Source organism: Suncus etruscus, chromosome 9 (assembly GCF_024139225.1).
Source record: "Suncus etruscus isolate mSunEtr1 chromosome 9, mSunEtr1.pri.cur, whole genome shotgun sequence".
Lineage (NCBI taxonomy): Eukaryota > Metazoa > Chordata > Mammalia > Eulipotyphla > Soricidae > Suncus > Suncus etruscus.
In genome coordinates, this window is record NC_064856.1 from 23,828,191 (window position 1) to 23,846,602 (window position 18,412).

Here is an 18,412-nt window from a genome sequence, read left to right on the forward strand (position 1 = left end):
AATACCAAAGATTTGGATGATAACACTCAAATAGATTTTTAAAGTCAGTCTTTATGGACGTGACTTTCCATACTGACTCCAAGCCAAAATCACAAACAATTCATATATATGTATTTTATATAGCTCCATTGGGAGATTTATAACACTACTCTGGCACCAACTTGTGCCAGTTTTGATATGACAATGAGGAAAGGAAAACTTGGCCTAAGACCAGGCTTTCCTATCACATCACCTAACACTAAATGGAAATCAGAAGAGCTATCGTCCTTTGAACTGTGAAAAATAAGAGCACCAACAACAGAAAACTGACTTTGACAACTGTGACCAAACAGAGCCTACCTTGGGATTAATAAGGAAAACCCCACCCTAGGCTGTAGTCCAGGACACATAAAAAACAATAACAACAACAAGATGTCTTATTGCAGAGGTCCAACTTGAACAACAAAGACTGAGCAGAACCTTTGGATCCAGAATATCCTAGGCTTCGGCTTAGGGACTGAACAAAAACAGGGAGCAAGTGTTACAGAAGACTGAACACCACAACAACGATGGGTAGGAACCTCTAGAACCTAGAGACTCTATCCTAGACCCTGACCTATAACCTGCACAAATACCAAGATTGCTAGCTACAGTGGCTTGATTTCCTCACACACAACTGAGAGGAAACTTTCCTGGCATCAGAAAAAAGCCTTTGGGATGGGGTAATGAGTATATATGGAGCCAGGAGTTGATCCCATGATGGTATGCTTCAAGGATGGAGAAACCCTGAATCTCTTAGGCCACGGGAATTCCCTTTCTTCCCCAATGCTTACTGTGCCTATGCAAAAAAAACAAAAAAACAAAACAAAAAAACAGTGGGGGGAACGCCAAACCCTATCACTCCAGCACCCATACTTTTTCTTGTTTTGTTTTGATTTGTTAGTTTTTGACTTTATTTACCTTCTCTTTGTTCTTCCACTTTTCTCTTTCTTTTTCACACTTGTGGTTATTATTTAGAGATTTATTTTTATTTTTATTTTCTGGGTTCATTTTTTTCTTTTTTCTTTCATTTTTCTTTTTTTTTCTTTTCTCCTTTCTTTTTTTGGTAGTTGTCACCAAATTTTTTTCTCCCCTTTTTCTTATCCTTTTTATCTCCAATGATGGTGAAATGAATGCTCAATCTACAACAAACTGTAAAGTGGAGACCAGTTGCACTGGCATACTGTGGGGTAGAGGAGGGAGATGTGGGATGCATGCTGGGAATAGGGGCGGAGGGAGGGCGGGAGGACAGCACTGGTGGTGGGAATGCCCCTCATTCATTGTCACTATGTACCATAAACGATGCAGTGAAAGATTTGTAATGCACTTTGGTCACAATAAAAATTTAAAAACAACAACAACAACAAAAGTGACAGCAAGAAAGTAGAACACCAGGCCACCACAGGTCCATTGTGGAGATTCTGCCACTATAAGCCGGTTTTCCTTGCTTAGGAAATAATCAGTTTAAGTTACTCAAGTTCTGACATGAAGCATAATTCTGGGAAATATGAGCACAATCCAGACTGAGCAGGGACAAATCCCAAGAAATGTCTCAGGGGAAGTCAGCCTTGTTTTTGGCTGAATAGGGTGGGGTTAAAATTGGGTCCTTAAGCATCACCATGCACTTCTCACTGAGAAGAAAGAGTGTATCATGCTGGTGACTCTAAGCCTGGTCTTACTTGGTGAAGCAAGCATTCATTGAAGAATAATTTAGTTTTTTAACTGCTTTACCTCCCAATATTCCTGATCTCTAACTGCAGCAACAAGATGGCAGAAGGATTCTGATGGGTCTTGGTCAGCAGATGGAGAGGGATCTCTGTCGTAAAAGGAACTCTCTTCAACCACCTCCCTGCATTGCAATTTTCACAAAGGAACATCCTGTGCAAAGCAAGCCATGGCAACACTGCAGGAAAGTGTCTGCAGTCAGGCAAGGGATCTATGCATGGCTTCTTACATCCAACTCCTCTGCTCTACAAGGACCCCTGGGAACAATTTCTTTCTGGCCTCTGTGTGAACAGCAGTTAGATGTCCCTAAACAATCGGAATGTGTGTGCTGAACTCATGGTGGCTATGAACAGTGTAACTGACAAGCTTCCTTGATTTCATAAGAGGCTACAGAGCTATGGGCTCTGTTAGAGATTCACAGGAGGCAGAGAGGTGGACAAAGACATGGCAACAAGACTTGTCCTGCTGTGTGCTGCTCCATACTTGGGCTCACTTTTTAAATTTCTGCTATCTTGTATTTTATGTCCCAGGGTAAGTCACTGATAAAACCTCTGTTAAGAAAGATTTAGTTTACACAGAAATGCAGATAAACAGGACAATGTGAAGTGCTCCTCACATACCACAGTTCTGTTGTCCTTTAAACTTTAATTGCATTCTGCTTGAACATGCTTCACAGAGAGAATCCGAGTTTGTGGCACACCACTCACAATGCGAGCAATAATAAAATAATTGAAAACCCACCCAGAGTGACTGAAGATACTGTGAGTGTCCTGCCTCATTCCCTCAACCCCACTGAGGTAACACCATTGAAATGGCTTAAGTTTGGGGGAGCCTGCTGCTTTTTACTACTAATTGTATTAACAGACTAAAATGATACTACACAATTCTCTAGTGACACATTCAAGTTTTCTGGGTTCCCTCTTGAACTGTCTGCAACCCTGGGAAGCAGGAGGATGGGTGTTCTTATTATTTTCATGCTACTGCACTCTATGGAGCAAGAAAGAATCATTAGACCCTAGAATTGTTCTCACCCCAGGAATTTTCCTCCCTACAGAAATTGCCTCAAGTACAGGAAGTAAAGTGATTCTACCAATGCCATCAACAATGTGTGATGGGCATGGGTTAGGGGCACATAAGCATAATCAGTCGGAAATGCGAACAGAAATCTTTAGTATATTGTGCTAGAGGTAACAGGAATAAACATCTTTCAAGAAATACTCCCGATCCTTGAACTAGAAGCCTACAACTACAATCTTATTCTCTTGTAAGACTTTTAAGGTGCTGGCAATGTTTTCATCTGTTTGCTCAACATGGTGGCCACTAGGTGTGTGTGACTGTATCTATCCTGCCCTTGAAGTGTGACTTCTGAGACTAGCTATATGAGTTTTATTTATTTTAATTAATTTCAGTTGAAAGGAAATAGTACATTAAATCAGTATGAAGAATACAAAATTAACATATGAAAATATATTTATTTCTATCTACTAGCAATGCAAAGTCAGAACAGTGTTTTGGGGGATTGGGCCACACTCAGTGGTATTCAAAGGTTACCACTTGGCTCTGCACTCAGGAATTACTCCTGGTAGCCTTGAGAGACCATATGGGATACGGAGGATTCAATCTCAGTTGGCTGCATGCAAGGGAAGTACCTTACCTGCTGTACTACATGGCTCAGAGCCCAGAAACAAAATTTTTTAAATACATGCAAGGGAAGTTCCTTACCTGCTCTACTCTATAGTTCAGAGCCCAGAATCAGATTTTTTTAAATACTTTTTATAAAGCATCAAACATAGTTGCTATTTAGAGTTACTTCTAGCTAAATATGTACAAGACCTGACATATATGAAAAAAGTATAGTCTTTTTAATAAATGAAAATAGCTGGATATAGCCTCCAATCAAAAACAAACAAAAACTTGCTCTTTAAATGCAACCGTTAAGTAAATAAAAAGAGAAACCATAGATGGAGAGAACACAGTTGTAAAGCACATATTTGACCAAAGACTTGTATCTAGTTGAACAAGTCTTTCAAAATTCAAGAACTGAAATAAGCTAGGGGAATATTGGTGGAAGGAGGTTGACACTAGTAGGGAGATTGGCTCTGATTCATTGTATGTCTGAAACCTAACTATGAAGGACTTTGTAAATCACAATGATTTTATTTTTTTTAAATAAAGGAAAAATATTCAATAATAAGAAACGATTGGTGAACAAAAGATTTAATTAGATATCTACCCAGAGAAATATGCAAACAGCATGCGAACACATGAAGGGTTATGTGAGGGAACTGAAAATAAAACTGTCTAGCAATTCAAATAACTGAAAAAAAAGAATGATTACACCCAGTGGTGGTGAATCAGAGCAGCTGGAACTTACTGGAAAAGAGCTTGTCAGTTCTTTAAAAAGTTAGATATGTACCTACCATTGCACACCAGTTACCCACTTAGAGATATTCACCAAAGAGAAAAGAACGTACATGGACATAGTGAGACTTTTCCATGAAGATTCAGAACAAGTTCTCTGGTAATAGTCAGAGAAAATAAGACAACCTCTCTCCACCAATATTAATATCCATTTGTATCAGTAGGTAAATGGGAAGTAGAACTGCAGTCTATTCCTACAAAGGGATATCAATCAACAAAAATAATCTACATTTATATATAACATCATAAATGACTAAAAATAATTACACTGAATGAAAGAGTATATACTCTATGATTCTGTTCATATAAAGAATAAACTAATATGTTTGACAGAAAGAGACTGGTGGTGATTATTTGGAGACAAATGAAGTTAGAAGGTAGATATAAGGGATTGCAAGTGAGAAGAAAGTATCTAGGGGTGATGGATATGTCCATTACTTTGGTTGTGGTTATAATTTCATAGATATCATGGTATACACTTTAAATATATATAATCTGTTATACTTCAGTAGAAGAATATTAAAATGGAAAACTAAAACCAACAAAGTAGCCACATATTGTTACTACACTGCAGGGCTGACTGAGAGCTTAGTTATGAGCTGTCCTGACACTTAACAGGAGAGGAGCATGCCTGATGCTATTATAGGTGTGTCTGATTTCAAAATCACACACCTTTCTTTAAGTCCATGAAAGATATCCTTTATTACCCAACTTTAGAAGTGGAGCCATGGTAAACAAGTGGGGGAGGAGGAAAATGAGGGACATTGGTGGTGGGAAGGTTGCACTGGTTGGGGGGATATTATTTTATATAACTATTTTATTATTTTATAACTATATTAGTTACTGTTTTTATTAGTTTGTTTGGTGGCTATACCCAGTCAAATATTAAAATAGTTACTTTATAACTATCATATTATTTTTTATAACTAAAACCCAACTTTGTAATCATGATGCTTAAATAAAGATATGGCTATGCACTCAGAAATTGCTCCTGGCTTGGGGGACCATATGAGAGATCAGGGGATCAAACCATGGTCTGTCCTAGGCTAGAGCACTCAAGGCAGATGCCTTACTGCTTGCACCACCACTCTGGCCCCTAAATAAAAATATTATTTAAAAAAAAGACTGAAATGGAATCAATCTGCGTGCCTTCCTGGAGAACTTCCTGAGGGAGCTATTGAATCACAGAACAAAGGCTTGGCTCGTTCAAGAGAATATTCTGGGGACAGATGATTCACCCACTCTGATTCACCCAGGTAAAATCACTGCACATTATCTGACAGATAAAAAACTGGTGGATCACTGGAAATCCAAGTTCCCATCAGTCATGATGCCACAGACTCATGTTTACCTTAGCTCTGAAAATCTAGGGCAACTTGGAATGTTCAAAGTTGAAAAGTCTAGCTCTGGAGGGTTTATGCTTGAAGTCTCAGATTCCCAACTTACAAAATTGGCATCCTGACGCTCATATAAAAAGAATGCAAGTCACAACTTAACGAGATCAAATATGGAGAAGAGATACCTTAAAAATTATCCTTTCACTTTCTTCCCTACCAAGTCCTCCCTTATGGCACACTTTCTTCCCTTAAACAAGAGTTAGAGAGGAACCAGAAGGGAGCCTCTTCCTTGCTTACCTGGAGCCAAAGTTTGTCATGCTGAGACCACTTTCCGCCAGCAATGCACTGAAACGTGGCATTTTGCCCCACATTCACCTCGACATTTTGGAGCCGCAGAAAGTGAGGTGCTTTTCCTAAAAGAGAAACCAAAGAGCACATGAGACGAAATTTAACAACCTGAACCAATTCCCTCACAGCTGCTGTCAGACACATGATGGGCACTGGGCAGAGCTGGTAGGCATCTGCAAGTGGCCTAGCTCCAAAGGAACCCTTTACTAATAACCTTTCACTTACTATAAGGCAGGAACTATTCTTGGTACTTCCCACAGGTGTCTCATGTATGCCTCAGGAAATTCCATGAGTGGGGCTATACTCCCATTTCAAAGTTCAGGGAATTTAGAATGTGAATAGTTACAGGTTTTTTTTTATGACTAGGTAGCCAGAAAGAGAATTGACAAGTCATGAATTCATCTGTCTGAAAGGTTCAAATCTCATAATCAGAGCAGTTGGCAATACTCCCATATAAAGAAGAGGAGACTGAGTTGGTAAGAGGGCAGTTTACCACAAAAAGTCCTGCTGAAAGAGTGAGCAAAATAAAGGAAGATGAAATGAGGCACTTTGAGCCTGAGACTTGTAATGATAATAATAAGGATGAAGATGAAAAGGAAAGGGAGAACAGCAGAGGAGAAAGGCAGAGGAGACTTGAGATATTCCTTCACTGAGTGCTTACTCTGCAGTCAGTGTCACACACACTGAAACCAATGCCTTTGGTAGTATCGCCACCTTGATCCTATTGTGTGTGAACAGAGGCACAGAGAACTCAAACTATATACAGCATCTATACTTGTTACTCAAAGCTTTGAACTTTCTAAACCTAGGAAGGAGTCTTAGTGTACTAAGGGTAGAGACTTTCAAAGGAAAGCATCTGAAAGGCCTAGGCTCTACAATTAAATGTATAGTTTATGTTGGGTAGCTGGAGTTCATCTCTTTTTTGGAGACAGAAACTTATCCAAATGAGTGCCAAGGATAGAGAATACGTGTCTGACAATTGAAGTTTGAGAATGAATTTTTTCGCTGAAACACAAAATGGTTAAAAATCACCACCACATCAACCAAATAGGATTAACTGGAACAGATGCCTCTGCCCAGAATAGTACCTAATAAGAATTGCTAGAGAATTCAGGAGGAGGAATAAGGGTTTGGGGCTCTTCTTTATTGAAGCTCCTCCAACACAGAACCCTGGGACCAGTGTTTTGCATGATCTATCTAATCCAATCACATCACATTCATGTTACACTGACCCACTTTATCACCTCTCTGTAAGAGAGCAAAAACTATGTTTTTCCAAATTTAATTTGCTTAACGCCACACAGCATTAGTAAGACAAAGAAAAGGACTCCAGTGTTGATAGATTCTAATACTCACATTTCAAGTTAGATTGTATATTCCTCAGCCTCCCGGGAAGTGGGATGTGATTAGTGATACCTGAATCCTCAAGCTAATGACAGAAAGGGATCCTGTGCAGTTTGTCCTAACATCCATACCCCTCCTGAAGCATTTGAGTATTTGTTCCCATCCTTCCATTTATCCCATGTCCTTAACATCTTGAAGCTCAGCAAATGCTACCTAACAGGCTTGATGGTGTAAAACTGTGCATTATAATTTTGAACAACTGCCCAGCTTTAGAAACAAATGACTACAGTTGAGAGGTCCTTGGAACCATTCTGCAGTCTAGTTTTGGGCCCCAGAGGTCTAATGTGATGAAGATCCTAGGACCCCATAAACCTCTTTTGTAGGCTTCTCAAAGTTGACAAGGCCAATGTCCCTCCCCCACCTGCCAATGTCATGCTACTTTCGTAGTCTGGAATGACTCCCTGTCTGCTCGTCTATATAATTTTGTTAAAGTTATTTTGAGAACTGACAGTCCAAGTCAATTCTTTAAGAAAGACACAAGGTAACCTGGTAAGCTCACTTTCCCCACTGATTTTAAGCAAAGAAGGAACATTAAGTTACAGAAAGAAGAGGAGCAGTCTGAACTCCAAGGCCAACAACACTGCAGGAAGTCTTAGAAAGGGATGTTTCTTCTTGCTGTGAGTAACCCTGGGCAAATGGCCTCCCCCTGGGAACGTGCCATTAGAAGTACAGCTCCTAAGAAATGAACAGACGTTTTCTTAAAGAAAAAAAAATACAGATGGCCAAAAGGCATGAGAAAAATACTCCACATCACTATTCATCAGGGAGATGCAAATTAGAACAACAACAAGGTATCATCTCACACCACAGAGAATGGCACACACACACACACACACACACACACACACACACACACACACACACACACACAGACAAGAAAAACAGAAAGGAAAGAAGAAAGAGAAAGAAAGAGAGGAAGGAAGGAAGGAAGGAAGGAAGGAAGGAAGGAAGGAAGGAAGGAAGGAAGGAAGGAAGGAAGGAAGGAAGGAAGGAAGGAAGGAAGGAATGAAGGGAAGGAAAGGAAGGAGGAGGAAGGAGAAAGAAAGAAAGAAGAAAGAAAGAAAGAAAAAGAAAGAAAGAAAGAAGAGAAAGAAAGAAAGAAAGAAAGAAAGAAAGAAAGAAAGAAGAAAGAAAGAGAAAGAAAGAAAAGAAAGAAAGAAAGAAGAAAGAAAGAAAGAAAGAAAGAAAGAAAGAGATGAGAGAGAGAGAGAAAGAAAAGAAAGAAAGAAAAGAAAGAAAAGAAAGAAAGAAAGAAAGAAAGAAAGAAAGAAAAGAAAGAAAGAAAAAAAGAAAGAAAGAAAGAAAGAATGAAAGAGAAAGAAAGAAGAAAGGAAGAAAGAAAGGACGACTGCGGTGCATCTACACAATGGAATACGATACCATTAGGAAAATAAAGTAATGAAATTTGCTTATACTTGAATGGACATGAATATTATTAAGTTGAGTAAAATGAGACTGAGGAAGAGGGATAAACATAGAATTAGTCCTCACTCATCTGTGGAATATAAGAAAAAATAAAAGACAGTGTGGTGATGATATCCAGAGACAATAAAGATGAGGATTAGGAGGAACAGTCCATAGTAGGAAGCTTAACCCAAAGAGTGGAGAGTACAGTTAGAATATAGAGAAGCACAAAACAATCATTTTTCCACATGTTTAAGTATCGATTGATCGATTTTTTGACGTCTTTATTTTGGTGCGGAGATTACAGTTGATGTCTCCAATACTATTTTATTTTATTTTGTCTTGTCTTTCTCTTTCTTTTTGCACTCGAGCATGATTTGATTTCAGAACCGAGACTATTGTGTGGTGCCTGTCTTTATTGCTGTAGTGCTCACCGGTTATTTAATTCGATATTTTTTTCTGTATTGTTGTGGTATTTCAATTACCTTTTTCACATCCTCTCTCAAACTGAGGTTGGAAGCCTCTAGAGGGACTCAGCCCATTTTCAGCGTATTTGACTTTTGACTTCTTTTTTCTTTCCTCTTATTTTGTACCCCATTCTATTGCTTTTCTTGCCTTCAAACAAAACCACATACCTCGATTTTTCTAGCTCTGCCTCTTAAATAGAGGGGGAAACAAGGGAGGCTTCCAGGACCAAACAGATATGTGATCACTAATAGTAAGCCAGACAAAGAGGGGTCCACCTACTCTAGCAGCCCAGGGGGTGATGGTGAGGTATATGGGTTGTAGAAAGGGAACTGGAATGGGGGGAGGACATAGTTGGTGATGGGTATTTCCCTGACTCAATGTTAATATGTACCTAAAATACTACTGTGAAAGATATGTAAGCCATTATGGAAAAAAATGTGTTTTTAATCAGAAACTTTCTTTGACTTACATGTATTATTATTATATCAATTATATTATATGTTATGTTATGTCACTATATTATGTTATGTTAGTTTACCTCATTGTGTTAATCAATTTTGTCTCTTGAATAAATTCTTACAATAAAAAAGAAAAAAGAATATAAAGGTTTCTACAATAAAAGTGAAAGTTGGAACTGATTACTCTGGACAAGAACTGGGTGCTAAAAGGGGATAAAGTGATATGCATAGCACCTCTTCATTAACAGTAGTACAAACCATAGTGTCAAAAAAGGAGAGAGAGAGAAAGAGAGAAAGACAGAGAGAGAGAGAAGTAAAGTGCCTGCCCCAGAGACAGGTAGGGGAGGATGGGAAGGAGGAAAGGGGGCATCAGGGAGGGTGAGATGGAAACTGGAGACATTACTGGCTGGAAGCTTGCACTGATGAAGGTACATTTTGAACATTTTATGACTGTAATTCAATCATGAACAACTTTATCTGTGAAAAAACTCTATTACAACTTTATCTGTGAAAAAACTCTATTATGAGCAATCTTGTAACCACTGTGTTTAAGTAAAAAAAAAATCACTTAAAAAAAGATGTACCTTTCATATAGACTAGCACTCCCAGCTTCTTTTTAAGGACTCTCATCCTCTAATTTAGTTCTGTCACTCTTAATCCCTTTTGGTCTCCCTTGTCAATCCATTCACCAAAAGACAGAGGTGGTCCTCTTCCCTAGCATTATAATACTGATGATATTCAGCAAAGCTGTGGAAACCACGTGATCCAGGAGCCAGACAGTTATGTAAATGAATTAAGTGGTAACAAAACAAAAACAAACCAAAACATCACTCTGGCAGTAAAGTACTAAGGAGTGTCTGCCACCAGCCTTGGGTCTGAAGAAGTAAGGCGACAGGATCATGAAGATGGAAATTCCAGGATACTGGAGTATAACTACAGCTCTTTGGAAAGGAAGAAGCAGGTACTTAAGTGCAGCTGTAGGAGTCATTTTGGGAGCAGTCAGTCTAGAGGAGCCAATCATCTGATTTCTCCAGGCAAGTAGAATTCTAGATCTTACGTATAATCATTCTAAAGTTTTGGCTAAATTTGATGAAAACGCTATGCAAACATAACAAAAAACTGTCTTAAGGCTTGTGGTCTTTGACGTGTCACTCTTATGTAAGTCATCTAGAAAAATTCCCACTACCAGTCTTGACCTGCTTGTCCCTCAAGTCCAGTTATAATCACACCCCTCATGTGGGGGTCATTGTAATCTCATACTCCATTATACTCCCAACATAGGAAACCATCCAGATGCCCTCCAGCTGCTGAACACCCACTCTCTAAGCCTTTTACTCAGCTCTCTGATCTTGAAGCTTCATTCTCCACTACCAGTTCACTCCTGAGCCCTCTGAACTCTACTGCTCTTCTCCTTGCATCTACACTACTGGGAAAGAGATGATTACACTAGCTTCCTTTCATCAACCATCAGTCAAACAGCGCAAACCTCAGAGACAGGCTGAGCCTGTCAGGGGCTTCAAGTCAGGGGCTTGAAGCATGCTATCTTCACCAAGGCCCCCTGAGACCCAGTTCCCCCAAAGTGGGATCCCATTGGAATAAACAGATGAGTGGAATTAAGAGAAAACTGGTTGCGCACTTTGTACAAAATTCCTTGTTGGTGGTGACATTTAAGTTCCTGCAGATGTCCATGCAGTCTCGAAAGATATATTGTTGTGCCCTTTTTCTTGCTCTTTAAGACTGACAGTGCTCAGTAGGAAGCTAAACAATTGATGAGTGATTGAGTACAGTGTGTGTGTGTGTGTGTGTATATATATATATTAAAATGTGGTCGAGACACACTATGAGTTTGGTGACATGGTCCCATAGATGGGAATGGAAAAAATTTTTTGGTTTTTGGGCCCCACCTGGTGATGTTCAGGAGTTACTCCTGGCTATGTGCTCAGAAACCGCTCCTGGCTTGGGGGACCATATGGGACGCTGGGGGATCAAACTTCTGTCTGTTCTGGATCAGCTGCGTGCAAGGCAAATGCCCTACCACTGTGCTATCGCGGTCCACCGTAGGCTAGTGAGGGCAAGGCAGATGCTTTTCCTCTTGTGCCACCAAGTCAACTTAGTGGCCAGAAACTTTTAAATGGAGTGGAAAACTGTGCTGACATCTATAGCACACAGTGATCACTGCAGAGATACTTAATGGTGAACTCAAAGAAAAGACCATGAATTATGACTATGGCTACAACCCTTTTAGAAAAACCCAGAAATGTTAAATGGACTATAAAATATAGACTACAGGATCCTGTTTGCAAGAGAAAAAATTTCCTCTGAGTATTATGCTTGCCTGTTTCTACACTGCATGCTTGGAATCTATAAGACAAATTTGCAGTCATAACTTCCGCTGAAATCAATGGAGAATTACAACCTCAAATCAGGTGCTTCCCCAGCAACTTTGGGCATATTTAGTGAGATCACTTATTGATAAATGCTGACCATATGTTAATAGAAGACATGCAATAGAAGACAGAAGTAGATTGCGTAAAAGCCCGAGGATATAAAGAGAATGCATATTTCTCAATAGAGAAATATTTTTAACAATCTCTGATTGAAATCTGAAACACATGTACACTACAATGGAATTCAGGGCAATTCATCACCAGATCCAAATACTGCTAGAAGTCACAGGCCAGGGGCATGACTTGGGATGTCAATCACAGCCTCAGAGCTCTATTCAGTCAAAATCCAAGAAAACAACTCTGGGGTCTCAGAGTCCACACCTTAAGCTCTATCAGTTAGTTTAGCCAGAAATCTGAGTGTGCATCATTATTGAGGCCTCTGACTTCCAATCTAACTCATTAAAGAGAATAAAATGGCTCTGCTATCTTCTTAAATCACTCAGCTTCTCTGTCATTTTATTATAAGGACCATACCTAGCAGTGTTTAATGGTCTGGGATCACTTCCAGCAGAGCTTGGCTTGACATGGACTGGTAATGCATAGGTTGTTGGCACTTGGAGGCTACCAAGGTCATACCTAAAAGTGCTTTCATGCCACTAGCACCTAGCACTGCTAGGCCATGATGGGTCAGGGTCTTACACATGCTAGTGCTAAATGTTATTATTTGAACTTTCTCCCTGACTCTCTTCTTGGTCTCTTCATAGCACTGTTTAACATCTGTTGTTAAATGAATTGTGCCCCCTATTCAATGTTTAATCCCCACTTATTCAGACTGTGATTGTATTAATATTGTATTGTATTAGCATCAAACTGATGCTAATAGAGTGGATCCTCACAATCCAGCTGGTATCAAAGCAGAGAAAATCTGGACACATGCAAAAATTGGAGGAAAAAAAGAATGCTGTGGACAGAGAAGAAAGAACATGTGAGGACACAGCAAGAAAGTAGTATCCAAGCCAAAGAAAAAGAGAGGCTGCACAAGAAACCCAAATTGCCATGTTGCTGTTTTTAAATAGAAATTACATTGGTTTAGAACAAGTTTTAAGTGTACTGACTTATCTATCTGTATGGTTGAAATTATGATCTCAACCGAAAGTCCAATTTCTGACCATAAACAGACAACTGACCACGCCCTCCTTTTGTTTACTTGGGGGGGGGGCACCTAGGTCGTGATCCTGGCAAGCCCGGGACTATATGGGATGCTGGGAATCAAACCTGGATCAGCTGCTACCCACTGTGCTATCTAGGCCTTAACAACTAATCACTTTTACTTAACCAGTCATCTAACTTCCCTTTCTCTTTTGGTAATAGAAATATTGCTCTTGAAGTTGCAGAGATTGTTTTGGGCTTGTGTGTGTATATTAATTTGTTTTGTTTTGTTACTTCCCACATATTCATCTTGGACATATAGCCTCCAGAAGTATGAGAAAATTAATTTCTGTTGTTTCAGCCAACTGATACGGGAGATTATGCTATGACAGCATGAGCAAAGAATATGCCAGCTGCTATAGATCATATCATAACATGAGTCTCTGTTCCATGTCCAGTATCTTTTATTTTGATAAAAGCCCAGGTGCACAGAGGGTAAGTATTTCTTTCTTCCAGTATGTTCTAGCACAGAGGAAGAAAAAGCCCAAGAGAATATATTAAATGATGAGTAGATGGCTTTCTACCACCTTATGTGTGACTCCTTTCTTCTAGGTTTCTTAGTTCTCTATTCTCCTTCAGTTCAACTGCAAAGAGCAGTCGAAGTAGTCATTAAATAATTAAAGGAGATGCCATTTCCCAGCATAAATTCCCCCAATGACATTTCCTTGTACTAAGAATAAAAACTGATATTTCTCATGACAATATCCAGAACCCAAGATGGTCAAGACCAGCTATCTCACCAAACCTAGGTGTCAGTTCTTTCTCCTATGGCCCAATGCTCAGTATACTTTGACCACAGCAAACAATTGTTAGTGTCGGCACTTTCTGTTTCTCAATCTCCTGTGCTTCTTCTAAAGGAGTTATCTTGCTATGTGCTTCCTTAAACTCAGATCTTAACCTGAACCACATCCTCAAAGATGCTCTCCTTGACTATTCTTATCACTAGGGCCCTTTCACATCCCAGTCATTCACTCATAGCACAATCATCTCAAACAATTTTCAGTCATTTATTGAATACTGGTTCTTATTTATTTTCTCTATATTCACCCACTCTACTAAATTAAAGCCCTGCGGAAAAGGGTCCATTCCATTTTGATCACTTAAGTGTTTTCTGTGTCAGGTGTTGACACAGACCTGAAGTTTAATACCTTACTTGGTTAAAAAAAAAAGATGAGTAGAAGGCTAGACAGGATAGGGACTGAGTCAGGTACTTGCCAAAAGGTCTTTTCTTTGTTCAACCCCAACAGGCCCTGGATATGTGTGTATGCTCTGTCTGAAAACTAAGTGCATTGCCAGTATGTATATATCTGTATATATAGTTTGCTGGAGTATTTCCAATTCCAGCCTCAATCCAGACAAACCTATATTTTATTTCTGTGAAACATAAACTTAAACTACCTAAACAGCAAGATTGGTCTTGGTCAAAGCACTTTATGTAGGAACACAGCAAGGGTCACATCTTCCTGAATTATATCTTAAGACCTGTTTTCTGAGTAACCATCTCTCAGCAATTCCAGATCATCATATAAACTGCACTCCTGTGTATGAGAAGATAAGGCTATTAAGAGAATTCTCAGTTCATTTGAAGTCCCAATGGAAGGAATTTTCTAAGAGAAGACTGAGGTATCCAGAGACATACTGAGCACTAGCCCCCATTGAGACTTCTGAGAGAGTTGTAAGTATTGGATGGTAAAGGCAAACCAGGAATATTCTGGAAGTAAAGACAGAACTATGGCTGGGATAGGTTATACCTCATGGGGGAGATGAAAAGCTTCCTGAGAATACAATTGAGGGAGCCACAGAAAGAACTGGGCAGGGTTTCTTTAAAAAAAAAAAGAAATACCCCTTCTAGGAATTACCAATAAGCATTATACACAGGATCAGAGGCAGGAATGAAGATGAGGTATATCCTCTATAAGGATGGGAGTGGGGGCTAATGGAAAAAATAAAGTCTTGTTTCAGTAGAGACCATCTCATAACTAGTTCTGTTCAGATGGAACATGTGAGGTTGTGCTTTAATGGGGTAGTACATTGGGCTAAGATCAAATATCATTCCCTGAGAGGCACCTGATGCCGATTCCCAGGAACTGAAGGAGAGAAATATGTCACTCTGCCATGGAGATGTAACCCTGTCTGGTGGGAGGCATTCCTGGAACATTCTTCATATGAGGTTTGGCTCAGCAGAAACATTGCTAAATGTTATGAGTCCTATGAATGAAATATGAAATTTTCAGAAACACCCAGCAGGGAGGGACCTTAGTTCAGAGTAATTAAGTCTATAGGAGGATTCTCAGTACCCCTGAGATGCTGGCTGATTTCTGGAAGAGATGGTTCCTTTGGCACAGACACCAAGCGCATTTATCCAAATATTGTCTTGCCAAAACACTTGGAACTTGTCCCAAGATTCTCCAGAGACAGTTTCTCAGATAACAAGTCAAACAATGGCCTTTGAGTATGAGGGGAGTGAAGCAATCAATGTTCAAGGTGCTGACATATTCCACTGCAACAGAAGTAGAGTCATTTTATTTGAAGTCACATGTCTGAGGCAGAAGTGAGCGAAGACCCCAAACAGGAGAACTGAAAGGTAGTGAGAAACATAGACACCTGACAGTTCTTGAAAAAATAGCTAACTGTGCCAAAGTCAACCACAAGACTGTTGGTTCTAAGGTGTGAGCAGAGAGAACCCTACTTGGAGTACCGTGGGAGTAGATGGCTGCCAAGAAACTAATAGAAATTTCCAATCTGCAGAACACTAATGAACTAATTAATGGTGCTAGCATTCCAACTAGCCCTCCTAGGACTGTCATAATCCCCAATGTATCCCATTGACGAGAGTTACTCCACCACCAGTGTTATGAGACAAGATGCTGTCTCATCCACTACACTCAGGACTATCTGCTCTGAGATTTTTGTGAACACCAGCAGAAATCAGAGCTCCTTCAAACACATTCAACTACTATAGACTAACTACAGCTGAGAGAGAAGTTCCAGCGAAAACTGGATGAGCATGGAAGTGTAGGATGTCTTTGAGGACTTTTGACACTGCACCATAAGTACTAACTGCTGTGAGAAATTTCTCCCAACGCCTACTTGGAGCTGATGAGTATACTTAAAATTACTTTTAAAGTATTAATAGCTTTCGGCTACTTTTCCCTGTGAGTGAACAGTGTGCTAATTTGAGCAGTTTTGGTGTTGCTCTTTTTTTTTAAGACAATTACACAATATTCTTTCCAAAGCCCTCTAATTCTTCCACTTCAGTGGTCTGAATCCCACTAATAAACAATCAGGACTTTAGACTCCCTTAATAATGGAGAGAGATTCAAACAAAGATATTTTGCTACTCTCGGCAAATTCCTGTAGGTGCTGCCTGTTGAACAGGCCGGCAAAATTATGGATTTATTCAGGACTGATTGCATCAAGTGTGTAAGCATTTTTGAAGGATTAAAAAAAGAGAGTGAGACATGTTTGTCAGCTGAATACAGAGGGGGTTGGGGTATTGCTTCCATGCTCCCCAATCTGGTATGGAGCAAGGCTGTGTTCAGAGGATGAAACAGACTTACTGCATGGATGAGCAAGGACCCGGACCTCGTCCACGGCGATGTAGCCAGGATGACCCTTCAAAGAGACGGATTCAAATATCACCTGCAACATACAGGGTGGGAGTCAATTTCGCAGAAGTGGTTGTAGACATTCATCACAGGAAGCTGTCCAGCCCCCAAACCCTTTTAGTTTCTGCTTAGATCAGAACCACCCAAAAGAGACTTTAGAAGGGGGCAAGAAGGCCACCCTGGCCATTGACTTGGATTTTCCAAACAAAGTAAGAAGCTCACACTCTGATGACTTACAAAAAAAGATTCAGCCACATGGAACATCTTTAATGGATTTCAGAACTAACGTTTAGATGCAGGAAATACAACCCAGACGTGGCCTGGAGACCCCAATCTTTACATTGTTGTTTCAAGTGAAGCACAAAAAAAGGCTTATTTCCTAATATCCCAACTTTTTTATGATAGGTGAGGGAGAAGCTTACCTTGAAAAAAAACCATAAGCAAATCAGTTTACCCTGTTTTGATTGATGTCCTTCAGGGAACATATTTCATCAAAGTTTCCTAATGACACCACTTAAAAATAAGCCTCATGTGTAATTGTTGGCATTTAGGAATCCAAGGACAAAAATTTCTTCAAATTCTTCCTCTTGATTCTCACCCAAATTGCTTATTTTGTTTTATATTTTATGTTATGTTTCTTCCCTTTTTTGTCACCAATCTTCCTATTCACTGAGGATATCTGAATGTGATGGCATGAACACTGCTACTGACCTCTGTAATTCCAGTGGCCTTCCAATCAACTGTATCCATCCATATGTCTCATCCAATCACTTTAGTTATACAATCATTCTCATCCAATTGAATACAACCATACACATATCCTGTCCAATCAATCACAGTCACATACTCATTCTCATTCTTCACTACTACAGAGGTTGGAAGTTCAATCTTGCAATGAGCACAACTTTCAACCCTAATTTGTTTTACTGATTCATTTCTCTTTTATCTCCTCAGGTTCATAAGGCCTCAACTTTTCTGAAATCTATATGTCTACCTGAAGGTACTTGTTCCAGGTCCGATATCCGGATACTGTCCCAAGTCCCCTAAGATACTGGCTAATTCTAACTTCGAGCTACGATTCTTGCCTAAATCCCTAATCTTTTCCCACTCTTTTTCTCTTCAAAATTAGTAACTCTATTGAAAAGCTACTTTTCTAGTTCCAGTTCCTCATCAAATGTTACCCTTTAAATAACTATCCACCTATTCACAGCAGATATAAATCAGGGACTAGATAGAAAAAGGAGATAAACAGCATGAGTAATTGATGGGACCTTTAAATCCAGCATGATGGTGTTTGAGGTGGAATGCTGCCCCATTGGAAAGCCTATAACTCTCTATCTCTGCTTCCTCTTTCTGAAGAAAGCCTATTACAAAGATGCATTTCCTTTGGATGTATAAAAGTTTAGTCTGGACAAATTAATATAGCATTTGACAAAGAAGATTGTTCTCCCGATTATTACGAGTCTAAGCAATATATACTGTATGTGGAGAATAATCGGGCTTTCAGTCTATGAGGTTATTAACTCTCTGAGCCACCCCCAATTCCTTTTTTCTTATGTCTCTCCCTTTTCTTAATCTTTGTAGTGTCTCTGATTCAGTTCTTTACATCTGGGCCAGTCCCTGGC

At 39.6% G+C, this 18,412-nt stretch overlaps 1 protein-coding gene across 1 annotated transcript in view; it reads right to left on the bottom strand.

Moving 5' to 3' along the window:
• PTPRT (protein tyrosine phosphatase receptor type T) overlaps nucleotides 1-18,412 on the bottom strand; it is a 935,630-nt gene that overhangs the window by 807,241 nt on the left and 109,977 nt on the right. The window contains exons 3-4 of the mRNA XM_049779129.1: nucleotides 16,740-16,821; nucleotides 5,799-5,914 (exon numbers count right to left, since the gene is read on the bottom strand). Of these exons, the coding sequence (XP_049635086.1) occupies nucleotides 5,799-5,914; nucleotides 16,740-16,821 (198 nt within the window). The remainder of the gene's footprint in view (nucleotides 1-5,798; nucleotides 5,915-16,739; nucleotides 16,822-18,412) is intronic.